Here is a 22684-nt window from a genome sequence, read left to right as displayed (position 1 = left end):
ATATTTCAAACAATATCATGTTGCCAATCATTAATGTTGTGTGATCATTTACAATTACATAATTTTACATTGGAAGTTGACAACTCTTTAATTCAACCACGCTGGTGGCAAAGTGCAACATGCATTGACTCGTTATATTTATTTTATATGTAGACCTAATATGTACATTTAAATTAAGGTGTGGTACATTACGAACGATGGTTGATCAGGTTTCGATATCATACTTCGTTGGGCAGAATTAATCATGGATAAATATAACTGTACATATTTTACTTACCTAGTTTGGTTTCTTTCACCTCTGATTATGATTTGACAATTAGGTACCAAATCAAAATCACTTATCGTCAATAAAAAGATATGAACATAGATTACTAGTTTCAAATTTAGGTTTTTTTTTTTGTTTTCCATGAATTGGTACATAATCTGACACGAGAGTTTTCTTATTTCACTTTGCCGATTTCCCCTCTCATTTTAACTCTGCTTACTTGAATCTATATAATTTTTGTATGGTAAGTTTTGTGTGCGAGGTTTTATGCCACTTTCCCTTTTTCTGAACATCTACATGTGCGTTATTTTCACTTTTGCCTTATGAGGAAAGAGTTTAATGAAGTCAGGTCGCCTGCTGCCTAGTCCATTCACTAGTAAGTGCATTGTCTGTGCATCATGAAATATTGTTTGAATGCACAATGTGATCTTGTAAAGTAGGTACCTACATTTTTGCATTTGACGGTTTTGTTTATTGTTACTAACCACTAGTACAGAACATGATCTGAATTCTAAAGTAAATGTTTTGAATGATGGATGTCTATTGAATTGGTGCAATAAACGATATGTTCCGTGGAGAATGAATCACAATGATACTACAGTACTACACGTTCAATACAACCTCGCATTGGGTCAAATGCTGTCTGACGTGTTTCATACCGATTGTTAAGCCGTTCTTGGCACACTGATTTTGACTGCGGATAACTCCGTTTACCAGATCAGGATATGGGGCTCACGGCGGGTGTGACCGGTCAACAGGGGATGCTTACTCCTCCTAGGCACCTGATCCCACCTCTGGTGTGTCCAGGGGTCCGTGTTTGCCCAACTATCTATTTTGTATTGCTTGTAGGAGTTATGAGATTGATCACTGTTCGTTATCTTCACCTTGCATATGCTGTATATCATTCAAATTTCTTTGCAAGTCAAACGAACTAAATTTTTTCCAAATGTTCTGAACGTCTAGAGTGGAAAATTCTCGAGTGGGACGTTAAACACTATACAACTAACCAGCCAAATCTTCTAGCTTGGTTGCAACCTCCGGGCACTTGGCAGTATTTTGTGTTATACCTAGATAAACCTGTTTGTCTTGACTTCATGAATAGATCACAGATCCCCCGGAAGTAAGTCTTTGAGCGCATTACCGGTCACCAATATCTTTAGTTTTTAATAAAATAATGTTTTCTTATATATTCATTTTTATACGTTTGTTATGTCCAATGAATTGTGAATTTCAGTAGGTAAAATTTACTGAGTATATGTATTATGCCCTGTTCTCATTTAGACATCATTTTAGCAAATAAATATCTCAAGGCTTCTGTCAAACACCTTGACTGCACTGCATGAGCTTGTTAAACCTAAACAACGCTCGGCAAACCATTTTTCTATATGATTTATGGACACAGATGTTACTCGATATATTTCCTTTAAACATTGATTATAATGGAGAACATACCTTGCTTGTTTTTCAACATAAAACACAAGTTCTTTCAAGTAAATTGAAAGTAGATATTTCTGTCCTTTCTTGTAAAAACAAATGACTGACATGTCCTCACTTAAGTTAGTAGAAATTATTTCCGTTATTATTTGAATGTCACAGATGGTCGAAAACTAAGCATGCTTTTTGACTTAGAATAACTATTTTAAAAAAAACAATTTATGTTTACGTTGCTTTATTTGTATGTATTTCTTCGCATATGTACATGCATATGAAACATCATAAAAAGGAACAATCACCATTTTCAAGCAACCATAAAACACAGTGCCACAGATTGTGATTATAGTCGCTTTTGAGCAATAGAACTATATTTACAAATAAATGCTAATTATGAAATAGAACTATATTTACAAGTACATGCTAATTATTATTGAAAAAGTTGAATAGAACTTACTATATTTACAAATACATGCTAATAATGAATGAAAAAGTTCAATAGAATTGCCTTTACAAATATATGCTTCATTGTAATTATGAATGAAAAACGTTTTCTGGTTTTCCCCTCACTAATATTCCACCAGTACTGTTAACTCAAGAATAATATGTGAGAACATTTTCTTGGTTTCCTCTAAGGAATAGTGTAGGTGGCATACCACGTGATATCATCTCTAACCAAGCCATGAATAAAGCTGCTGGACAAGCCTCTCGCTTCGGAACCGGAAGTGTCCTATATAGACGATATGAAATAAAGCACGTGACTATTAAAAGGCGGCACACTACACCCAGAAATAGTTTCTCAAATCAGTAAGAATTGATTTAATTATAAAAGATATGATGATATACAATAAGTATACATGCCAGAAAGGCAAATATATATATATATATATATATATATATATATATATATATATATATATAAATTTGGATAAAAACATGATTTTCAAAAAAAAAAATCATTTCAACACATATGAACAAATGACTCTGAGGGATTTGAACTCGAGATTTGCGGTTCACCAGCCCAATGTTTTAACCAATGAGCTACGATGATAGACAAACAAATCGATCGATATAAAGAATTTCACAAAACATTTAAATCGCCATCTTGTGACGTGGTGTCATACAGAGAATGAGCTTTAGTGTAGTGAGCCACCTTAAAGTAGATTTTCTTCGGATATGAGAACTTGAACAATGTCAATCATCAAAGTTGCAATACTCACATGACAATGAGAGAAGCTTCAGGAGAATGAATCAACAACTGCTCCTTCAATTTAATATTTCTGTAGACCTGTAGTAAGAAAACACGGAGACAAACAAATGAAACTTTTCAATAGGCGAGCAGATTTGTTTTAATGTACATGGTATTTAGGTACGAATACATGTAATGACGTTACATCTTGTGAGCAGTATGCAGTATAAATTTCGATACAAGTACCTTTTGTTTATTTGCAACAAGATCAGAATCGGATATTTTCCATGGATAATCATCGGGAGATTCGTGTGGCCTGAGTCGCTGGTGATGAATTAAGCTTTCAAATTCTTTATACCTACAACAAGGTAAAGCTTTAAGTGAAACAAAGCGAATTTTTACATCAAAGTTAATTAAAAGATGATATTTCAATATGAGCATATTTCAATGCATTATCAAATACGTTCATTTGTTAAAACAATGAAATCTAAAATACCTTATCAAATGTAGATAAGATTCTGTATATGTATGGGTTTTTGAAATTTCAACTTTTCATGATTTTACACGTACTGTGAAATACTTCGTTGAATATCGTATAAAAACCCCATCATTTTTTTTCCCATATTGTGAGAAATGATGAACTTACATTGTGAGCGACGGCTTTTTCCACATGTCTGGTATCACAGTCAGCTGAGAATATTCTATTCGGAATTTTGACAGCAAAGACGACATTCTAACAGGTTTATAAAAAAAACATATGAGACGAAGTGTACCTTAATATTGCTGAATTTTTATAATTACTGAGAGAATGAGATTCTGTTGAAATACTGAAATACATGTACCTGACTTCATCTTGATAATGATTTCCTTTCTTTGTGCCAGCACAAAATATTCGCAATTTACAATTCTTCCACGTTTTCCTCTTCGATAAAATGTATGGTATCAACAGAGTCAAGCCTGCAATTACAAAATTATTTAAAAACATAATTCTCAGTAATTACATGCAATGTCGAGACCAAAAATATATGTCAATATCTGTCAAATGGCTACTGTTTTCATGCAAGAAGAAAAAACTATATTTTATACAAACACTTCTCTCAGACTCACTTTGAAAATACAGTGTAGTTGCAATATATATGCGAAAATATATATTAATTAATCACTTTTAAGACAATGATCATAACATACATATATAATTTTATTGATTAGATATATAAAAAATATACATTCAAACGAATCTTTAGCGTATTCCAACATTTTAAACATTACACCCATTTTGTGCATGCAGTAACTGTTGTGTTGTTTTGGTTTTTGTCTAAAATGATTTGTTTCTTTAAAAATCCTTATTAATTGCATTCTGAACGTAATGAATTTATCAATGCACATGAATTCATATACAGAGAGAACCAGCACAGTACCCAGACCATTCTTACCTCCATCGTCAAAGAGCCACCAGACGTCTATTGTACCGTATTGGTCCTCTTGGAATCTAGAGGTAAGTGCGGCAGTCGACATTGAAGATAACAGAGTGTTTAGTTTAGGTCGATCTCCTTTGGTGTTGCCATTGGGAGCGTCAGGGCTAAAGGCTAGGTTTTCTGACCCCTCCTCCACAGTGTTCAGACGTTTTAACTTTACTTGTCCTCCTGTGTGTTTGGAGCTGTCTTTGAGGCTTTGAAAATAGAGTTTTCTCTAATAAATGCTTGTGTATTCATATATACATGGACGATATCTTTATCATGATCTTTCACACTAAAAAACATGTACACATATATAATACTATACACAACAGGTTTTCTTCATCAAACTATTGTTATATTTGAAGCCGACAAGAATCCCGTATCTTGGTTAAAATGTTAGATAATTTAACTAAAATGTTGATTTGAACAATGAATGTATCAAAACAAACACTAATTTAGTTTCATCGTTTTATATTGGACAATAATTATCGTTCTTTTTATATAGTTGATGAAGACTACCACAAAGAAATACAATTGTTCAATTAGAGATCTAGACTGATAAAAGGAAGGTGTTTTCCCGAGATTCAGTAAAAATTTAATTTTTTTCCCGTAAAGCTAATATGTCAATGTGCATATTTTTTTTTAAATGAAACTCACGGTACTATTGAGTGCTGAAAACAGGACGCTATGGATTGTATTATCACATACCTGTAGGAACCGCTGGGTTTCCTCTCATCAGGGTGTGAGGATGGAGAGTGTTGTTTTGTTGGGTCATCATCCTCATCTAATTTGGAAAAATAAGAAGTTACAAAAGAGTTCCTATTAAGCTTTTGAACAAGGTAGATCTATCATTAAAAACTTTTCACATCACGATTACATATATGCATTATTACATCCTCCTTATATCATAAGTCGGCATTGAATCCGAAATGTTAGGGGAAAATAGAACATCTACCTTCATCGTCATCAGAATTATCGTCATTCTCCTCGAGATCGGGATCATCGTCGTTTATCTCGCTTTCATCAGGTATTCTATTAATATCGAAGCCTTCCGCGATTCTCAGAATTCCCACTCCATATTTCAGATCGAACGCATCTCTGGAATTGTAATTTTACCAGTATCAGTAAACAGAGATATCAAAATTTTTCCTACATGAAAAAAATACATCGAAAACACTTGCAAAATAATAAAATTGTTTTGTAATCTATGTGGCTGGTTTGTATTGATCTATTCAGATTCAAATTAACTGTATAATCATATACATGTATCTAAAGGATAATTAATACAAACTCGATGATGTTAAAGTAATCCTCCAGTTCATCGGGATCGGATTTCTGCCAGTCAGCCTTGTATCCAAGAAACAGTGTGTTGGGGCGGAGCTTACCTATCCCCAGGGCCTGAAATCGAAAGGTTTACCTACATGAGTATACTACAAGCTTGGGTAAATCATTTTTGGAAATTTCAACCAGCACTAAATTTCACACAAAGATCTGAAATATCTAAATTTACCTGAAGGAGAACTTGAGTTCCGATTCTAAGTGTTGGTGTTACCACAGCGTTGTAAAATGCTTTGATTTTCCTACTCTCAAACCACTTATACGCACCATGCGAACGCAGATTCTTTACATGATCAGACATTTCACCCTAAGAAGATAATATACATGTATACTCATAAACTTATGAATTTTCATGCCTTGGGTATACCCACGAAATGAAATCCCCACCGAACTAGGAAAAATATATACAAAATATCCTGCTTATTTTTCTCATGAAGAATATACCCGCACGAAAATGAGTAATTTCACAGTTAATGCACACAAGTACAATGTATATTTATGCTCTGCACATACTCATTACATTTACCCTATATTTCGGCTAATAAAACAAATGTGCATTAAGTAGATCTTGAATAAAACAACCCTAAATCATAGACGTATTAGATACTCACGGTAAACACGTGACCTGTGATTAAAAGACTCTGTTTCTTTGTAATGTTTGCAGCAAAATCTATTAACGCTGGTCGGTTCCTGGGATAACCCGATAAAACCAATATTTGTGGCCTAATAAAACAAAATTTTGAATTGCTTTCATGAAATTGAGTACAATACTGAAATTAGAGAGAAATCAGTTTCTGACCACCTTGATCAGCATAAAGCATAAAATAAAGCAATACATATTGCAGAATGCGATCTCGTGGGGATCCGGGTTAGAAAAGGTCTTCAGTACCCCTTCCTTGTCGCAAGAGGCGACTAAATGGAGCGATCACTCCGAGGAGACCGCGAAAACCGAGGTCCAGTATCACAGCAGGTGTGGCACGATAAAGATCCCTCCCTGCTCAAAGCCCGTAAGAGTCGAACATAGGCCTAAATTTTGCAGCCGTTCACCGGCAATGGTGACGTCTCCGTACGATATATATAGATAGATAGATATTTATCCATTGGCAACTTTAAAAGTTGAAAGTACAATTACTAAGTTAAAAAACATAAGAATATTAGCAACATATAAAAGTGATAAGAATGTACATGAAAATACAAGGAATAATTTTAAAAGCATTTACATATAATAAAAATATTTGGAGATAAATATTAATAACCGGACGTACATAAGGTAAAAAAACCCATCCAAATTAATCAGCAATGAGTCTGAAATAAGGATTAAATGAGTGAAAAATGAGTGAAAGATTCTCGAGAGGGGCGTTAACCTGATGTACAATCAACCAATCAGAATGCGATACATAACATACATCTACATTAGTCCATGTCCGTACACTCCGGTATAGTGACAATGATTTTTAAAAGTTCGTTTTATCTATTTCCACTTTTACGTCCAAACATATGACTATAAGGGTCAACATCTGCACATCAAACAAGCAGGTATAGTAAGTATAATGTTAGATGAGAGTTAGTGCCGTGGATAAATTCACAATATTTACAATGTACATATGCAACATTCAAAAGTGTAGCATGTTTGTTTCATGTGTACATGTTAATACTTGTATATAGTTCATAATTCTTTCTGGTGTAAAATTGCTTCGAAAAAGGAGAAGGAAAGATAATCAAGGGCAACTGAAAAGTGAAAGGTGAAGATAACGAACAGTGATCAATCTCATAACTCCTATAAACAATACAAAATAGATAGTTGGGCAAACACGGACCCCCGGACACACCAGAGGTGGGATCAGGTACCTAGGAGGAGTAAGCATCCCCTGTTGACCGTTCACAGTATGAGTATGAGTATATAAATATATATATATATCTTAATTCAGATTTCAATATAAGTTATCTTTATTATGGCATATATTTTGCTTGAATTATAAGTAGTTGATTTCTTATATCATATCGTAGGTTGTACGCCGATGTATTTTATACTCTGATTACAAGTATTAGCAATTCTTGTTCAATATGGGGATTTCTCAGTCAGAAATATATCGATGATAATTTATGCTCATTCAGTTGTATTTCACCATATTGTACTTTTATCCTTCCAGATATACATTGAATCATTTTGATGCGACAATGAAATTGATAGTTATAAGGACACCCACTATCTAAAGAGGATTAGAAAATCTGTATTAAATCGAGACTTTGGTGAAAACTGAAACTTTTATAATTTGCGATTGAATCCATGAGGAAAATCCCTCAATTTCAAAGGTATTAAAATCTTATTAGCTGTATTCATAAACAACTTGCCACACCTTCATAAAAATTCATAAGAATTAGAAATAAAAACATACATATAATGCACACAACTATAATGAAGTGTATTTCGGTTTCTCGTGTATCAGTTAATTGAATGACTTTAATCAAGCTGTACCTGAAATTCTTGACGTGTTCTTCCACCTTAACCAAACGTAGAGTTCGCTGTAGAGCTTCTCTATAAACGTGAGCCTGTGTGGAAGACCCCCAGTTTACATCTGAGTAAGAAAAAATAAAATAATAATAAATGCAGTTTGAATACATTTTATCAGAGCAATATAAACAATACAATGCGACACTATTACTGTTCTATAGATCATACATACACCAGTAATCATTAGCGTACATTTGATAGTTTCTAAATCATAGAATAATACAAAATCATAAACATGTAATACAAAATCAGCCATTATACCTGTGTTTGAATAATATGGAGTCATTTGGATTAAGACCATTTTGAAGTATTATTCATTTTGCCTGTATACCGTTTCCAGAGTATGGTAAATTTGATTGAATATAAATGCGTTTTGACACACATCCTGCATGTGCGTTACACAAATTATTGGTCGTAACTTATCCGTATCTTATTCAAAATGAGTGATGTATTTCTTTTTCAAAAAAATCGTAAATATATTATGTACTACTTAGATTGTAGATATACATGTACTGTATCTACATATATGTATATGAGAAAGTTGGTAATCACTGCCTACCCATGTTTAGTGAAATCTTTTGGTTTTTTTAATTAGCTAAAGAAAGACACAAGAAAAGCAAATCTTTCACCAGCTAAACATGCTTACATTTCAGAATAACGTTTCCAAGTTACTTTTCAAAATAAAAGATGATAAAGTTACCTGGTTTTTTAGTTCTGACGGAAAGATACAGGGTTCCAACGACAACAAATGTTATTAGAGCAGCCCACCAGTTTATCAGAAACATGACTGCCAAACATATCAGCGACCCGATGAAACTGACCCATTTGTTGTAGTACTTGAAGCTGGGTCTGAACCCAGGCGAGTCGGCCAGGGAAGCGTCAAAACATGAATAGTTGATCAGAACATAGGCCATCAGGAAGAAGTTAGAAATGATAGGTGCAATCAAGTCAAGTTCCCCTGCAAAGTAAGAAATAGATACATTTTGGAGGAATTCTATACCGGTGATAAAGTATTCGACGTTAAGATTTAAAAAACTCACATGCATACAAACAGGAAGAGACGTCAGTCATGGTATTAATAGAAACATGACAAAACAACAATGGAACGGAATTTTAACATAAACTTCCCATATTTATGTAGCAATATTTCATTATCACCTGAATATGGTTTTATTTCTCTCGACTGATTTTGATATACTTAGAGCATATTCTGCGTAGGATCAATTTGTAAACCGAGGCAGACTACTGACAAATAAGTTAATGTTACAGGGGTTTCAACAGTGTCGTTTAACGTCAGCATTTCGCAAATTCTATGGTCATTATAATGATCTACAATATGTTATGAGGATGAATGCTGTCTGACGTGTTACATACCGATTGTAAGACAGTTATTTACATCCTGATTTTGATTACAGAATACTACGTTTACCTGATCAAGATATAGGGTTTACAGTGGGTGTAACTGATCATCAGGGGATGCTTACTCCTCCTAGACACATGTCCTCACCTTGGTGTGTCCAGTTGTCCGTGTTTGTCCTACTCTTGATTTTGTATTCTTTATGAGAGTTATGACATTGATCACAATTCGTTATCTTCGAAGATTTCTCTAAATTATTATTGATCCGTTGTCCTTATATTAAAACAAATCCTGATACAAAGTTATCAAAGCGTTGAGAAACAACTTAAGGACTTTTGTCGTAAGACGTCCATGCCACGCATCCTACTTCTAATACATATGAATCGTCGTAAACATAACCAATTTTAAAATAGGTTTTAAGCTTACCTATGCACACCATGGCTACACAAATGAAGAAAGTTAGGAAATAGCCTCGTCTTGGCTCACCGCCTTTACCATACCCTTTGGCGAAGAAGTGGATTACTGGAAATAGTTTGTCTTTTCCTAAAGCCTAATGAAAATGTCACTTTTAAGTGTATTGCAAAAACGCGGAGAATGCAATTCAATATGGAATAGAAGTTATGTATCTACTTGGAATTAGAAATACCTGAAAAACTTTTGGCGCACCGACCATACTAGCGAGTGCTGATGATAATGTTGCAGAGAATATTCCCGCCAAAATAAGAGGCTCAAACGCGGAAGCTATTCCGATTGCCTAAAAAAAATAGTGATAGGTATTGGTCAATAGCAAGCTCTAGTAAACATTCTTCCTTATGGGTGCTCTATGCCCCCAATTCACTGTACCGCAACTATTTCTTTTGTAAAACATTATATAATGCAGCGTGTCTTTATTATCCTGGTTGTTGTAATGTACATGTAATGAAAAAAGAGATTATCTAAATATCGGTACGTCTGTCTTACCCCTTTATCAGGCACCAGTCCTCCTTCACAGGTCATGTTAAATTTCTGACAATCTTGTACGAGTTCCATGCTTGGCGCCAAAGTGGTGTTCGTGTCAAGTAGGAAATTCAAGACCTGGCTCCCCACTGCCTCCCGTACAATACAGGCACCACTGGTCCAGGCGATACCGAGGTAAACGATGGTGGTGATTATTATAGCTAGAATGGTTCCCTTTGGAATGGCGCTTTGAGGATCCTGCATGCGTTTGAACATGATTTACCACGTTTTTAATTTTCAAAATTTCAAGATATCATTTATGTTCCGACGTTAGAAACATTGTCGAGGAGACTTTGCTTTGTTTTTGTTTGAGGCGGGCAAAACATTTGTTTAATCTCTTTTGAAAACTAAAGTAGGAAACTACAGATAATGAATCATGAAATTGAGAGAGTTTTATATCACAGTTTATTACATTTATGCATACAAGGAAATGAAATTCAAATATTTTTTCTACAATTACTTATGACCAGATCAGAATTATCCAGATTTTATCAGCTTTTCTTAAGACACTGTTTTGCATTGAAAGACAGTATTTCAGCACAATCGGAAGATTTTCTTCAGACATATCAATTTTTCTGAATTACATTTCAGTTTGGATTTATGAATTGTGAAAGAAATAAAGGATATTATGTTATTTAGTCTAATTGTTTTCTAATGTACATCCCTATAAAACCCCGCTATTGTGTTTGTGTAAGTAATATCAAGGACTTGACAAAATTCAAATGAACAAGAAATATTTTATTCCATCTAACACTTGAATTATAACGTACACTTGTAGCTAAATTCTGCAACTTTCTTATCCTACATTTGGATTATATTTTATAATGAATATTTTTCCAAACACATTTTTCATACTTTCTAAACATTTTTATCCATTTCCCCCCATCTACTTATCTGTGGAATTTGAAAGTGTATATTAAACATGGTCTTTAGAGATACAAAATAATGCATCAAAGTATTTTAAGAGTAAGTGAAAATACAGTTTGTAGAATTATACTTATATACATATATATTCGTATCTATAATTCCAATGGTACAACACACTAATGATAGTTTTGTACAATAAGCTTGTGGTCAGGCCTTGTTATTCTATATTTGAAAACATTTTTTATAAATTAAGGCGATTTATTGTATTTTGACGAAAAAATCTCCCAAATTCCTTTTTGTTTAGTGCCCAATGTCGTGGCTTTTCCACTCTTCAGTTATACTTACTTTCAAATCCCCAGATATGTTGGCTCCGGCTAAAATACCGGTCGCTGCTGGAAAAAATATGGCAAACACGGAAAAGAAACTTTCTCCGTTCTTGAAGTCTGGACCAAAGTTAGTTGAGAAGACTTCAGCTGCAAAAAAAAACAAAAACAACCCAAGACTGTAAAAATCACGAAATGTTTTGGTTATCATTGTGAATTTTGGCTTGCATTTGACAATTTAATTTATTTTTGGACAAATCTTTATTTAGATTCATTTCCAAATTAAGGATTATCTCCCTCATGCATAGCTCTTATCCTTAGATGAATATGACTCCACTTTTTGGCACTCTGTTTTTCCCTAAAATAGCTCTTACAAGTTTATTGTTATTTCGGATTTCAAACATTTCGTTTGAGCATCACTGAAGAGACATACTTTGTCGAAATGCGCATCTGGTGCATCAAAATTGGTACCGTATAAGTTTTACATTATGACCCCTGGGTCGAGGCCTCTGCTGGTGGACTGTTAGTCCCCGAGGGTCTCTACAGCCCAGTAGCTAAGTACTTCGTTACTAGCTTGAAAATACGGATGTATATTTAATTGCTGTTATAAAATTTAGAAATTCATTTCAAAATTAAGGATTATCTCCCTCATGCATAGCTCTTATCCTTGGACGAATTTGGCTCCACTTTTTTGGCACGCTGTTTTTTGGCTATATTTAGCTCTAAAACTTTTTAATTATTTCGGATTTCAAACATTTCGGTTGAGCATCACTGAAGAGACATTATTTGTCGAAATGCGCATCTGGTGCATCAAAATTGGTACCGTATAAGTTTTACATATATGAAAATGGCACGGTGTACCCCCTTTCGGAACTGGGTCTGCGACAATCTCTCACCCCTTCTACTTTGTCGTGTGCGATACCCTGAAATGCACTGTGTCCTAATCGTCAAACCACAAAACATTCTTTGTACAAAATGTAAAATGATTGGTCAGTAAAATGCATTACGTTACAATTTGTGTTGATTTACAGAGTGTATTGTGGTGACGACTTTAAATGAATTTTACTTACTTACTAATGATAAATTTAATATGGACGAAATTCAATACATGAAAAAATGCTAAGGAAGCATAGTTATAGTTTAAACTATGATAAAGCTGAAAGTCGTTAGATGTTTGAAACTCATATATTGATAACCATAGCATACACAGACGCCCCCTTACAAATATGATCCAATTTTAAATTCGAAAATAGAATTATATCCAAATACATCTAAAATATATACGTCTTACTTTGACAAAACTCAGTAACTTAAGGGGGCTTTCCCCGGACCCACTGAAGGCTTCAAGGCAACTGTTCAGTTCCCCAACCTTTTATTTCAACAACACCCCTCCACCCCTTCCGAAATTTCTGCATCCGCCACTGCAGAAAGTTTTTATTACCAGATTTCTTCATTACGTCCTAAACATGAATTCAATTCATATGAATGATTTGTATAAATGGTCAAGATTAACGTTTATATCTCCAAAACCGTAGATTTTTGTATGCATATTAGATTTTTAGCTGTTTTGTTTCATTTTATTTATAGAATACCGTAGTATTGATACCCAACATTAAAATTAGAGCATATGTACCTTTAACATGATTTAAAAACTATCATGTAGTGGGCGACTTAGTATATACAAAGGTACAGGTGCTGATTTGATTTGAAGAATGCTTTTACAAAGTACATTAGGATAATGTACTACACCGTCATCTATTACATAGTACATGCATCTTCTTTAGAGTATCTCTCGATTTCATAAAAGTACATAAAATCATAAGCTCCTCTAAAAAAGCTAATATTTAATATGCCGTGCTCCAAAAGCTCTAAATCAAATATTTATTCATATTTCTTTAGCACATACTTTCGATAAGTCTTCTTTTATGAAAAATATGCATCATGGATTATAACACCCTCCTATGATGTCATCAGATTTTGAAAAATCGATGATTTATTTAGGTTTATGCATGATAGGAAAATAAATTTTGCTGATGTTTATTCCTATAGTTATTGTAAAAAAAATCTTAATTAAAATAAACTATTTAAAAAGTCCACGTTATAGATAAATAATATATGATATGTTTCAAAATATTGAATCCAAGGGCGATAACTCTGTTTTTCATGATATCTTTATCAAGTCGTCTATTATGCGAGAGATTTCCTTTATTTCAAGTTTTCTTACAGACATTTTGTATAATTTTGTGAAGGAACAGTTTCATGAAATTGTTATGAATGCTATCATATCGTCATAACCAGTTTTTAATAAGTTTGATAATGCTGTTTAAGGAAAATTGCAATTTTCTGACGTTGATATATGATTCTGTTTATGTACGTCTTGCATCTTAAAAAGCGTAATAACCTATACATTTTATTTGATAATTTGTTAGTTTCAACTCTAATAAATGGATATAAATATACTTTTAAAACTTGTATCAGATAAAACTGCGAATATGGAGTTACCTCAACGATGGAATAGAGTAAAACGCAAAAGTGAGATTTATTGATTGATTGTATATTGTTTATTCAAAAACTTCTACGTGAGAAGAAAAAATATCTTGTTGTGGCCTTCAGTTTGACATTTAGATATATCGACGACGTTTTTTTTCTATTAACAATAATAAGTTTCATTCATATGTCGATTCGATATATCCCTGTGAACTCGAAATAAAAGACACCACGGAGTCGTCCACTTCTGCTTCATACTTAGATATTTTATTGAAAGTAGACATTAACGGCAAACTAACAACTCAACTGTATGACAAACGGGATACATATTATTTCAGCTTCTCCATCGTCAACTTCCCATATTTATGTAGCAATATTCCATTATCACCTGCATATGGTGTTTACATATCTCAACTGATTCGATACGCAAGAGCTTGTTCTGTGTATGGTCAATTTTTAAATCGAGTCAAGCTACTGGCAAACAAGTTGATGGTACAGGGGTTTCAACAGTCTCGATTGAAGTCAGCATTTCGCAAATTCTATGGTCGTTATAACGATCTAGTTCGTCAATACAACCTATCATTGGGTCAAACGCTGTCTGACGTGTTTCATACCGATTGTTAGGCCGTTCTTGGCACACTGATTATGACTACGGATAACTCCGTTTACCTGATCAGGATATAGGGCCCACGGCGGGTGTGACCAGTCGACAGGGGATGCTTACTCCTCCTAGGCACTGGTCCCACCTATGGTGTGTCCAGGGGTCCGTGTTTGCCCAACTATCTATTTTGTATTGCTTATAGGAGTTATGAAATTGATCACTGTTCGTTATATTCACCTTTCGTTTAACGTCCCTCTCGAGAATATTTCACTCATGGAGACGTCACCATTGCCGATAAAGGGCTGTAAAATGTAGGCTTATGCTCGGCGCTTATGGCCTTTGAGCAGGGAGGAATCTTTATCGTGCCACACCTGCTGTGAGACGGGACCTCGGTTTTTGCGGTCTCATCCGAAGGACCGTCCCATTTAGTCGCCTCTTACGACAAGCAAGGGGTACTGAGGACCTATTCTAACCCGGATCCCCACAGGAGAAAAGTGTTATTTTAGAAATAATATATCGTTTTTGAGTGTTATTGTTATATGACATGAAGGGTGTTATAGTAGATTTGATCACGTACCAACTTCATGTCATATCCCAATAACACTCAAAAATGATATCTTATTTCTTATATTTCTGTTTTGATTTGTGTACTTGTCTAACTTCCATACTTATGTAGCAGATGACCGAAATACACAAAATATAGTTCGTTAGATATTTATCGAATAAATAATTAGGATCAATATATGAGAGTATATAAGATATAAATATCTAATTTAAAATGTTAAAGAAAGACGAAACAGGTGTACAATAAAAGTAATTTAGAGCGTAGTCAACTGAATTGAAGACTAAAAGAGTAAACTACATTCGTGATGTGATTTGGTCGCGATCAGCAATGGAGAAACGTGATGCGGCGTTGGCCTACTTGAAGTTGAAAACGCACTTGTTGAACATAGATTTCGACAGAATATAAGACAAAGAGACTAAGCGACATGAGATTACAGATTAGATCTACCTTTGTATCCAACAATTCCATTCCACTGCTGCTCTTCTTTTATCGGTATAAATGTTCCCACAAAATAATTAATGATTGCAATCACCAAAATCACTAGTAGGCCAAGTTGTGCCTGTAAAATACACGTGATCCATTAGCAAAATTTCATACCTTATTTAAATATCAAAAAGAAATGAAGAATATAGAATTCACAAAAAGGTAATCTCAATATTGAGTCCCAGTTCCAATTAACTTTTGTTTTTTAAAATGATAAGTAAAGAGCATGTATACTCCATGAAACAGTCTTCAAATAAATACATTTTTTCTTCAAACCACCTTTCATATAAAAAGTTTGTTTTACAGCCGATTACCTTTGCTTCCCACTCCATACCAATAATGACAACTGCAATGAGGAGGACACTGGTTGCTGTCCCTATAATTCGGACATCATTCAACGCATTGCCGGTTATGGTCACCCCGTGATCCTGCATGATCATGAATTATTCAATATGAAGCGGTTATAGAAATAATTCTCTGATGAAACGAATCCTTTAAATAATCTTTTCGGGTAAAACAAATTTTCCTTAATGACACTTACTGACATTAGTATTTGAACCGTTTCTGCAAAACCGACTATATACATAGCGGCTCCTATCGCATTGGCTAACGAAAACACAATTCCTATAGAACCACCAAATTCCGGTCCAAGACTTCTGGATATCATGTAATATGCACCACCTAGAATAGGGCATTGTAGTAAAAGCATAACATTACTTTTCGAACTTTTTTCATTACAGCTTATGACTTGTGTGGGATGGTTATATTCTCATCATTTGTAGACGTTAAACATTGAGTAAGTAGATTTTCACGAGTGGTGTACACTCGTATCTGTTTTTTAAGTATATACCTCCTTTGACTTCTCCGTTAGTACATATGGCAGACATAGATAATGTTGTGATGGTGGTTAGCACTGAAGACCCGCAGATGATGACGGTCGTCAGGCCTATTCCAGCTTGACCAGTGATCCAGGTCAATCGCAGGAACAGCATCACACCGAAAATGTTCAACAGACATCGCACCTACGGGAGACCAAAGACCCATATAGTAAATCCCTTATTTTTTCTTGACAAAAATGAAATGGGCACGATGAAAAATGCAATACAGTTGAAATAATAAATAAATAAATAAAAAATAAATAAACAAGCATACCTAATTATTCAAAATAAATGATTTCGTTTTCGTATCTGGTTATTACTAAATTATTAAAGAAAGAAAATGTGATGGACAATTCTTTCATTTAATGTCCGTAAACTAATGATGAAATGCAATTAGAATATTTGCTAAGATGTGAAACATAAATACTAGGTCACATTTTCTTCCATGAAAAAAAACAAAACCCTAACATCTTTCTGATATAATCTCAGAAAAACATGTAACAAGTTAGTTTACGTCAAATGACGGGAGTCTAGTCTATCGCAATTTTATTTGGAACCCTGATTTGTACACACAAGAGAAAAGATATATGATAAATAACACCCCGGGACTGACCAGTACACCTTGGATCCACCCGAACTTATTTGCGTCTGACTCCTCCTTCTTCTGGGGAGGGGGTGGCGCCGCTAGTGAATCGTCCAACTCATCTTCAAACAGTTTTTTGGGTGTGAGGGGTGTGCGGGGCTCCGATTTCTATGATAAAAAGAAGAAAATCTGTCAACGTGAGGTATGAGAGTTTTGATCTTGCTTAGACAGGAAACACTTCTGTACGATAGCATAATTGAATTGTAATGCAATAATTGATGGATAAGAATTTATTGATTATTAAAGTCATATGAAAACTTCTGAAGCTTGAAAAATATCTCAAAGCACGGATGCAAGTTTGGTAACTTAAGTGACTATGATCTAAAAGTTGTTCCCATGTGTGTTTTGTTTGATCAAAGGTAAAGAACACAATAGTAGGCAAATAAATATCTCCGTAATAATTTGACCTTTAGATTATGACATTGAGTAACAGCAGTCGACACACTTGGATCATATTCAAGTTTTGTGGGAGTCTAATCAAAATCCATTCGATTATTAAAAAGAGATACGAGTTCGGACGGACAGAAGCGGGCAAAGCAATGCTTACATGCTCTCCCGAAATATTGTGTTCTGACTGAAATGGTTCAAATCTATATACACTGTAATTAGTAATCTTTATGATTGTTTCAATGTTAATTACTGTACACGTAGCCGTAATATATTTAGTAAGTGAAGATGTACGCTTGTACAAAAAAAATCTTGCAGTGTGTTTGTATATTGTTTATTTTTATGCCCCAGTAGTCGGAGATTCAGGGGACACATAGTGTTTGTATAGTGTTTAGTTTTATGCCCCAGTAGTCGGAGATTCAGGGGACACATAGTGTTTGTATAGTGTTTAGTTTTATGCCCCAGTAGTCGGAGATTCAGGGGACACATAGTGTTTGTATAGTGTTTAGTTTTATGTCCCAGTAGTCGGAGATTCAGGGGGCACATAGTGTTTGTATAGTGTTTAGTTTTATGCCCCAGTAGTCGGAGATTCAGGGGGCACATAGTGTTTGTATAGTGTTTAGTTTTATGCCCCAGTAGTCGGAGATTCAGGGGACACATAGTGTTTGTATAGTGTTTAGTTTTATGCCCCAGTAGTCGGAGATTCAGGGACACATAGTGTTTGTATAGTGTTTAGTTTTATGCCCCAGTAGTCGGAGATTCAGGGGACACATAGTGTTTGTATAGTGTTTAGTTTTATGCCCCAGTAGTCGGAGATTCAGGGACACATAGTGTTTGTATAGTGTTTAGTTTTATGCCCCAGTAGTCGGAGATTCAGGGACACATAGTGTTTGTATAGTGTTTAGTTTTATGCCCCAGTAGTCGGAGATTCAGGGGACACATAGTGTTTGTATAGTGTTTAGTTTTATGCCCCAGTAGTCGGAGATTCAGGGGACACATAGTGTTTGTATAGTGTTTAGTTTTATGCCCCAGTAGTCGGAGATTCAGGGGACACATAGTGTTTGTATAGTGTTTAGTTTTATGCCCCAGTAGTCGGAGATTCAGGGACACATAGTGTTTGTATAGTGTTTAGTTTTATGCCCCAGTAGTCGGAGATTCAGGGGACACATAGTGTTTGTATAGTGTTTAGTTTTATGCCCCAGTAGTCGGAGATTCAGGGGACACATAGTGTTTGTATAGTGTTTAGTTTTATGCCCCAGTAGTCGGAGATTCAGGGGACACATAGTGTTTGTATAGTGTTTATTTTTATGCCCCAGTAGTCGGAGATTCAGGGGACACATAGTGTTTGTATAGTGTTTAGTTTTATGCCCCAGTAGTCGGAGATTCAGGGGACACATAGTGTTTGTATAGTGTTTAGTTTTATGCCCCAGTAGTCGGAGATTCAGGGGGCACATTGTGTTTGTCTGTCTGTTTGTCTACAAAAACTTTTTAACTTTAGCTACAACTTTTGAATGAAAGGTGAATGGCTATGTGAATACCTTGTGACAAGACCTTTCTTTTGGTACCAAATGTTTTGACCTTGGAGTTTGACCTACTATTGAAAACTTTAACCTTGACCATGACTTTTGAATGGTTGGTGACAGGCCTTTCACATTCCACATGTGTAATCCTTGTGACAAGACCTTTCCTTTGTTACCAACAGTTTTGACCTTGGCCTACTATTGCACAACTTAACCTTAGCCATAACATTTGAACGGTTAATGCTACGACTGTCATATGTTACGCGTGTATTCCTTGGGGCAAGGCCGTTCTTTTGATACCAAACGTTTGACCTTCTGCCCTTAAACTTGGAATTTAACATACTTTTGAAAAACTTTAACCTAAGCCATAACTTTTGAATGCTTAGTGACAGGCTTTCATATTTCACATGTGCATTCTATGTTACAAGATCTTTCTTTGGATAGAATCAATTTGTTGCAATAATGGGGCATCAGTGTTTCACAAACACATCTTGTTTGTTATGAAATGATAGTATAAGACTTTTTAAGCCAGTGACGTATATTATATCATAAATTTACTACGTTCAGAAAGCGTGGTATAAAGTCTTCTTTAAGTTATATGTAATTAGAAACATAAGAATGTTTGCATATCTTATTTGCCCAAAGCTGTAGAACTACATTCATTACAATGTTCTCAGACGTGAATAATTGACTAATGTCACTTGATATTTCTCAAATGCAAATTTATTACTGAAAAAGTACAGTTATGGCGACAAAGCTTTTACCTTTCAAAGTGCACCACCTTTTTATTAACGCCGACTTTAAAAGAATAAATCAACTATTTTTATGTTTGCATTGAATACATTAGCTAAAAGTTGTAACATTTTAAATATGTGAATTTTTTTTACCACCTCATCAATTACACGATTGTTGTCTACGATAAATGTTCCAAGAGCGGTTGTTAGTAATGTACATGTGCAGTGTACGTAAACTTCAAGTATCGTCTGCCAAATCAGCAATTTCATTCGAAGTAACTTACTTAAGAAAAAAGACCTTTGTGTTTTCCGAGAGGTGCTACTTGTTTTTGATTTACATATGATATGAGGACCTTCTGTTCGAGAAGTGGAATTCGTGTGATGCTGAATTTTAGAATATCACGTGTACAGTCTGTCCTCAAAATTGGCATTTCATTTTCTTCTAACTCACCGACCACTAAAATGGTAATGTTCGAACATGCTATCCATTTCCCCTCAACAATGGTAACTCATTTGTAGATCATTCGTTTCGTAACCGAGAGGTCGTGAGTTCGAGCACCGCTTATGCCATGGCCGCGTCAAACCTAAGAAGTAAATATAGGTAGTGATTACTCCTTCCCCAAACGCTTGGTATTTAGTGAGAATTGGTCTTTCAGATATGACCTTAAAAACAGGAGTCCCGTGTCGCGGCAGGCGTTGATACAGTTATGGCTCTGAGAGCTAGCCATAGGTCTAGAATTGTGGTTCTTCACCTACAGCTAGTGACGTCTCAATATGAGTGAAACAATTTCGACGGGACGTAAAACAATCAATCACGTGAACATTATTTACCCATGTGCTCCCATTCTACCTAGAAAAGACCATTCGAACTTATCAAGATCAAGTTACACAGCAGACGACCCCTGATCATTAAATCCTCTACACTCGGTGACCCTTCTCCGCACTTCAGGGATGATCATATATGAGTTTAATTAATTCAAGTCTTGTTATGGGTTACCATGACTACTGTTTCAAATTTCCATTTTATGCACTTGGTGTCTTTTCCTCGTGCCCGTCAGTCTCCCCCATCTAATCCGACGACACTTTCTAATATTCTAACTGATGTAGATTGTTTTTCAAAATTAAGATATTCATTTCAGTATCCATGCAGTACGATTAAAACAAATATCCTTTCCTTTCAGTAAGTAAACTGACTCAGAGGAGGGGGTTCTGGTTTTATCTGGTCTTGGTGCCTGAATCTCTGACCCAATAAAAACGAATATCACACATTTTTAGAGGCTTCATAGCTCATTCCTTTTGGACCAAAAACGAAGGTATTTGAAGTTTCAATAGATCATTATGATCCGTTCAGCCTTACAGAATGGTTTTAACATTTGGTGCTGAGATTGAGTCATGAAATTCAGTATTGGAAAAAGTCACTGGCTTAACACAAAATCTATGTTGGTATGACCCTGTGGATCAGAATAAAAGAAGGTAGTTATCATAAAGAATTAAAATTATTACGTCCGACTGATGTGATGTGTTCTATTCAGTTTGGTCTCCAATTAAAAAACAATGATGTAGTTTTTTGCTTGGCGTAGAAATAGTGCTGTTTTTATTGCTTCGTTTCTTCAAATTGTTTGTGCTGAGAAAGGAACAGGTCGTCCTGAAAATTTGACAATTTCCATTGCCTGCTAGTAGCGTTCGGTCATTTTAGCGCTTCTTGACTGACGACCGATCCTGCTAGGTTTGCTTTTGCGCAACGACCGAAGGCGGGCATATCTCCCGATGTCAATAACATGTTTTATTACATATTTTTGAAAATTCTACGCACTTCTAATTGTACAAGTGCTTGTTTACACGTTCGGCAGCAGACACAGTGTACAAGGTCGATGATGATTTGTAGACAGACGTGACGGTATTTACAACCGAAGTCTTCCGAGATTTACAGTACTGGCTTTTGTGACTCAGTAGAAGCCCGGGTACTTAACTCCCTCTAGAATCTATAGCGAAAATATCAAAGTATGTAAATCTTAAGAGAGAGTGAAATTAGAATTAGGCCATCAGAATCCCCCCTCTTCTGCATTGATTTGTTTGACGAGTGCTAATCCGTTCAGGAAGAGAAATAAACCACCTTTATCTAATAAGGAAATCAAGTAACAAAGGATTACATTCTATAGACACATTCTTAATCAAGACTCTACTTAAGGCTTTGAGCGAGCATCTGATATGGTATGGAAATTCCTTATCGTCTCCTTCTCTCGATAGAACGACATGCACAAAAAGCGATATTGCAAGCTTACGTATACATGTAGAATATTGCCATTACAAATGTATACAGTTATTGACTTTTCACGAAGTAGAAATCTCGCTCATCAACTGAAGGAAAGTAATATTCACCATTAATAAATGATCAGGAATAATGATGCTATCTGATTGGTCCAGAAGATCTTTTCTGATTTATACTGATAAGGGCGTTATCAACCGTTACCCATCATTGTCAAATCACAATCAACTACAGAGTAAAATAACTAAGAATACATTTTATTCCTGTTATAGATTTTAGGTTTTGACTGTCGAAATATTGTTGTACGTAATGTGTTACAACGCACATGTTTTTATTGAATGAATAAAAACAAATATTGTTAAAACTCTTTAAAAAATCCTAGTCA

At 34.9% G+C, this 22684-nt stretch overlaps 1 protein-coding gene across 1 annotated transcript in view; it reads right to left on the bottom strand.

Moving 5' to 3' along the window:
• Positions 1-1917: 1917 nt before the first annotated feature.
• The window catches only part of LOC125650490 (solute carrier family 12 member 3-like), a 30372-nt gene continuing 9605 nt past the window's right edge, over positions 1918-22684 (bottom strand). Inside the window, exons 2-23 of the mRNA XM_048878851.2 lie at positions 17363-17500; positions 16722-16893; positions 16413-16552; positions 16186-16299; positions 15836-15947; positions 11758-11885; positions 10510-10743; positions 10196-10303; positions 9976-10099; positions 8893-9150; positions 8157-8256; positions 6292-6403; positions 5853-5987; positions 5634-5740; positions 5298-5440; positions 5051-5126; positions 4319-4554; positions 3728-3842; positions 3532-3618; positions 3132-3243; positions 2917-2984; positions 1918-2426 (exon numbers count right to left, since the gene is read on the bottom strand). Of these exons, the coding sequence (XP_048734808.2) occupies positions 2291-2426; positions 2917-2984; positions 3132-3243; positions 3532-3618; positions 3728-3842; positions 4319-4554; positions 5051-5126; positions 5298-5440; positions 5634-5740; positions 5853-5987; positions 6292-6403; positions 8157-8256; positions 8893-9150; positions 9976-10099; positions 10196-10303; positions 10510-10743; positions 11758-11885; positions 15836-15947; positions 16186-16299; positions 16413-16552; positions 16722-16893; positions 17363-17500 (2955 nt within the window). The 3' untranslated portion in view covers positions 1918-2290. The remainder of the gene's footprint in view (positions 2427-2916; positions 2985-3131; positions 3244-3531; positions 3619-3727; positions 3843-4318; positions 4555-5050; positions 5127-5297; positions 5441-5633; positions 5741-5852; positions 5988-6291; positions 6404-8156; positions 8257-8892; positions 9151-9975; positions 10100-10195; positions 10304-10509; positions 10744-11757; positions 11886-15835; positions 15948-16185; positions 16300-16412; positions 16553-16721; positions 16894-17362; positions 17501-22684) is intronic.

This window comes from Ostrea edulis, chromosome 5, assembly GCF_947568905.1.
Source record: "Ostrea edulis chromosome 5, xbOstEdul1.1, whole genome shotgun sequence".
Taxonomy (NCBI): domain Eukaryota; kingdom Metazoa; phylum Mollusca; class Bivalvia; order Ostreida; family Ostreidae; genus Ostrea; species Ostrea edulis.
The sequence above is the reverse complement of the archived record's forward strand: the minus strand, read 5'-3'. Positions and strand labels throughout refer to the sequence as shown.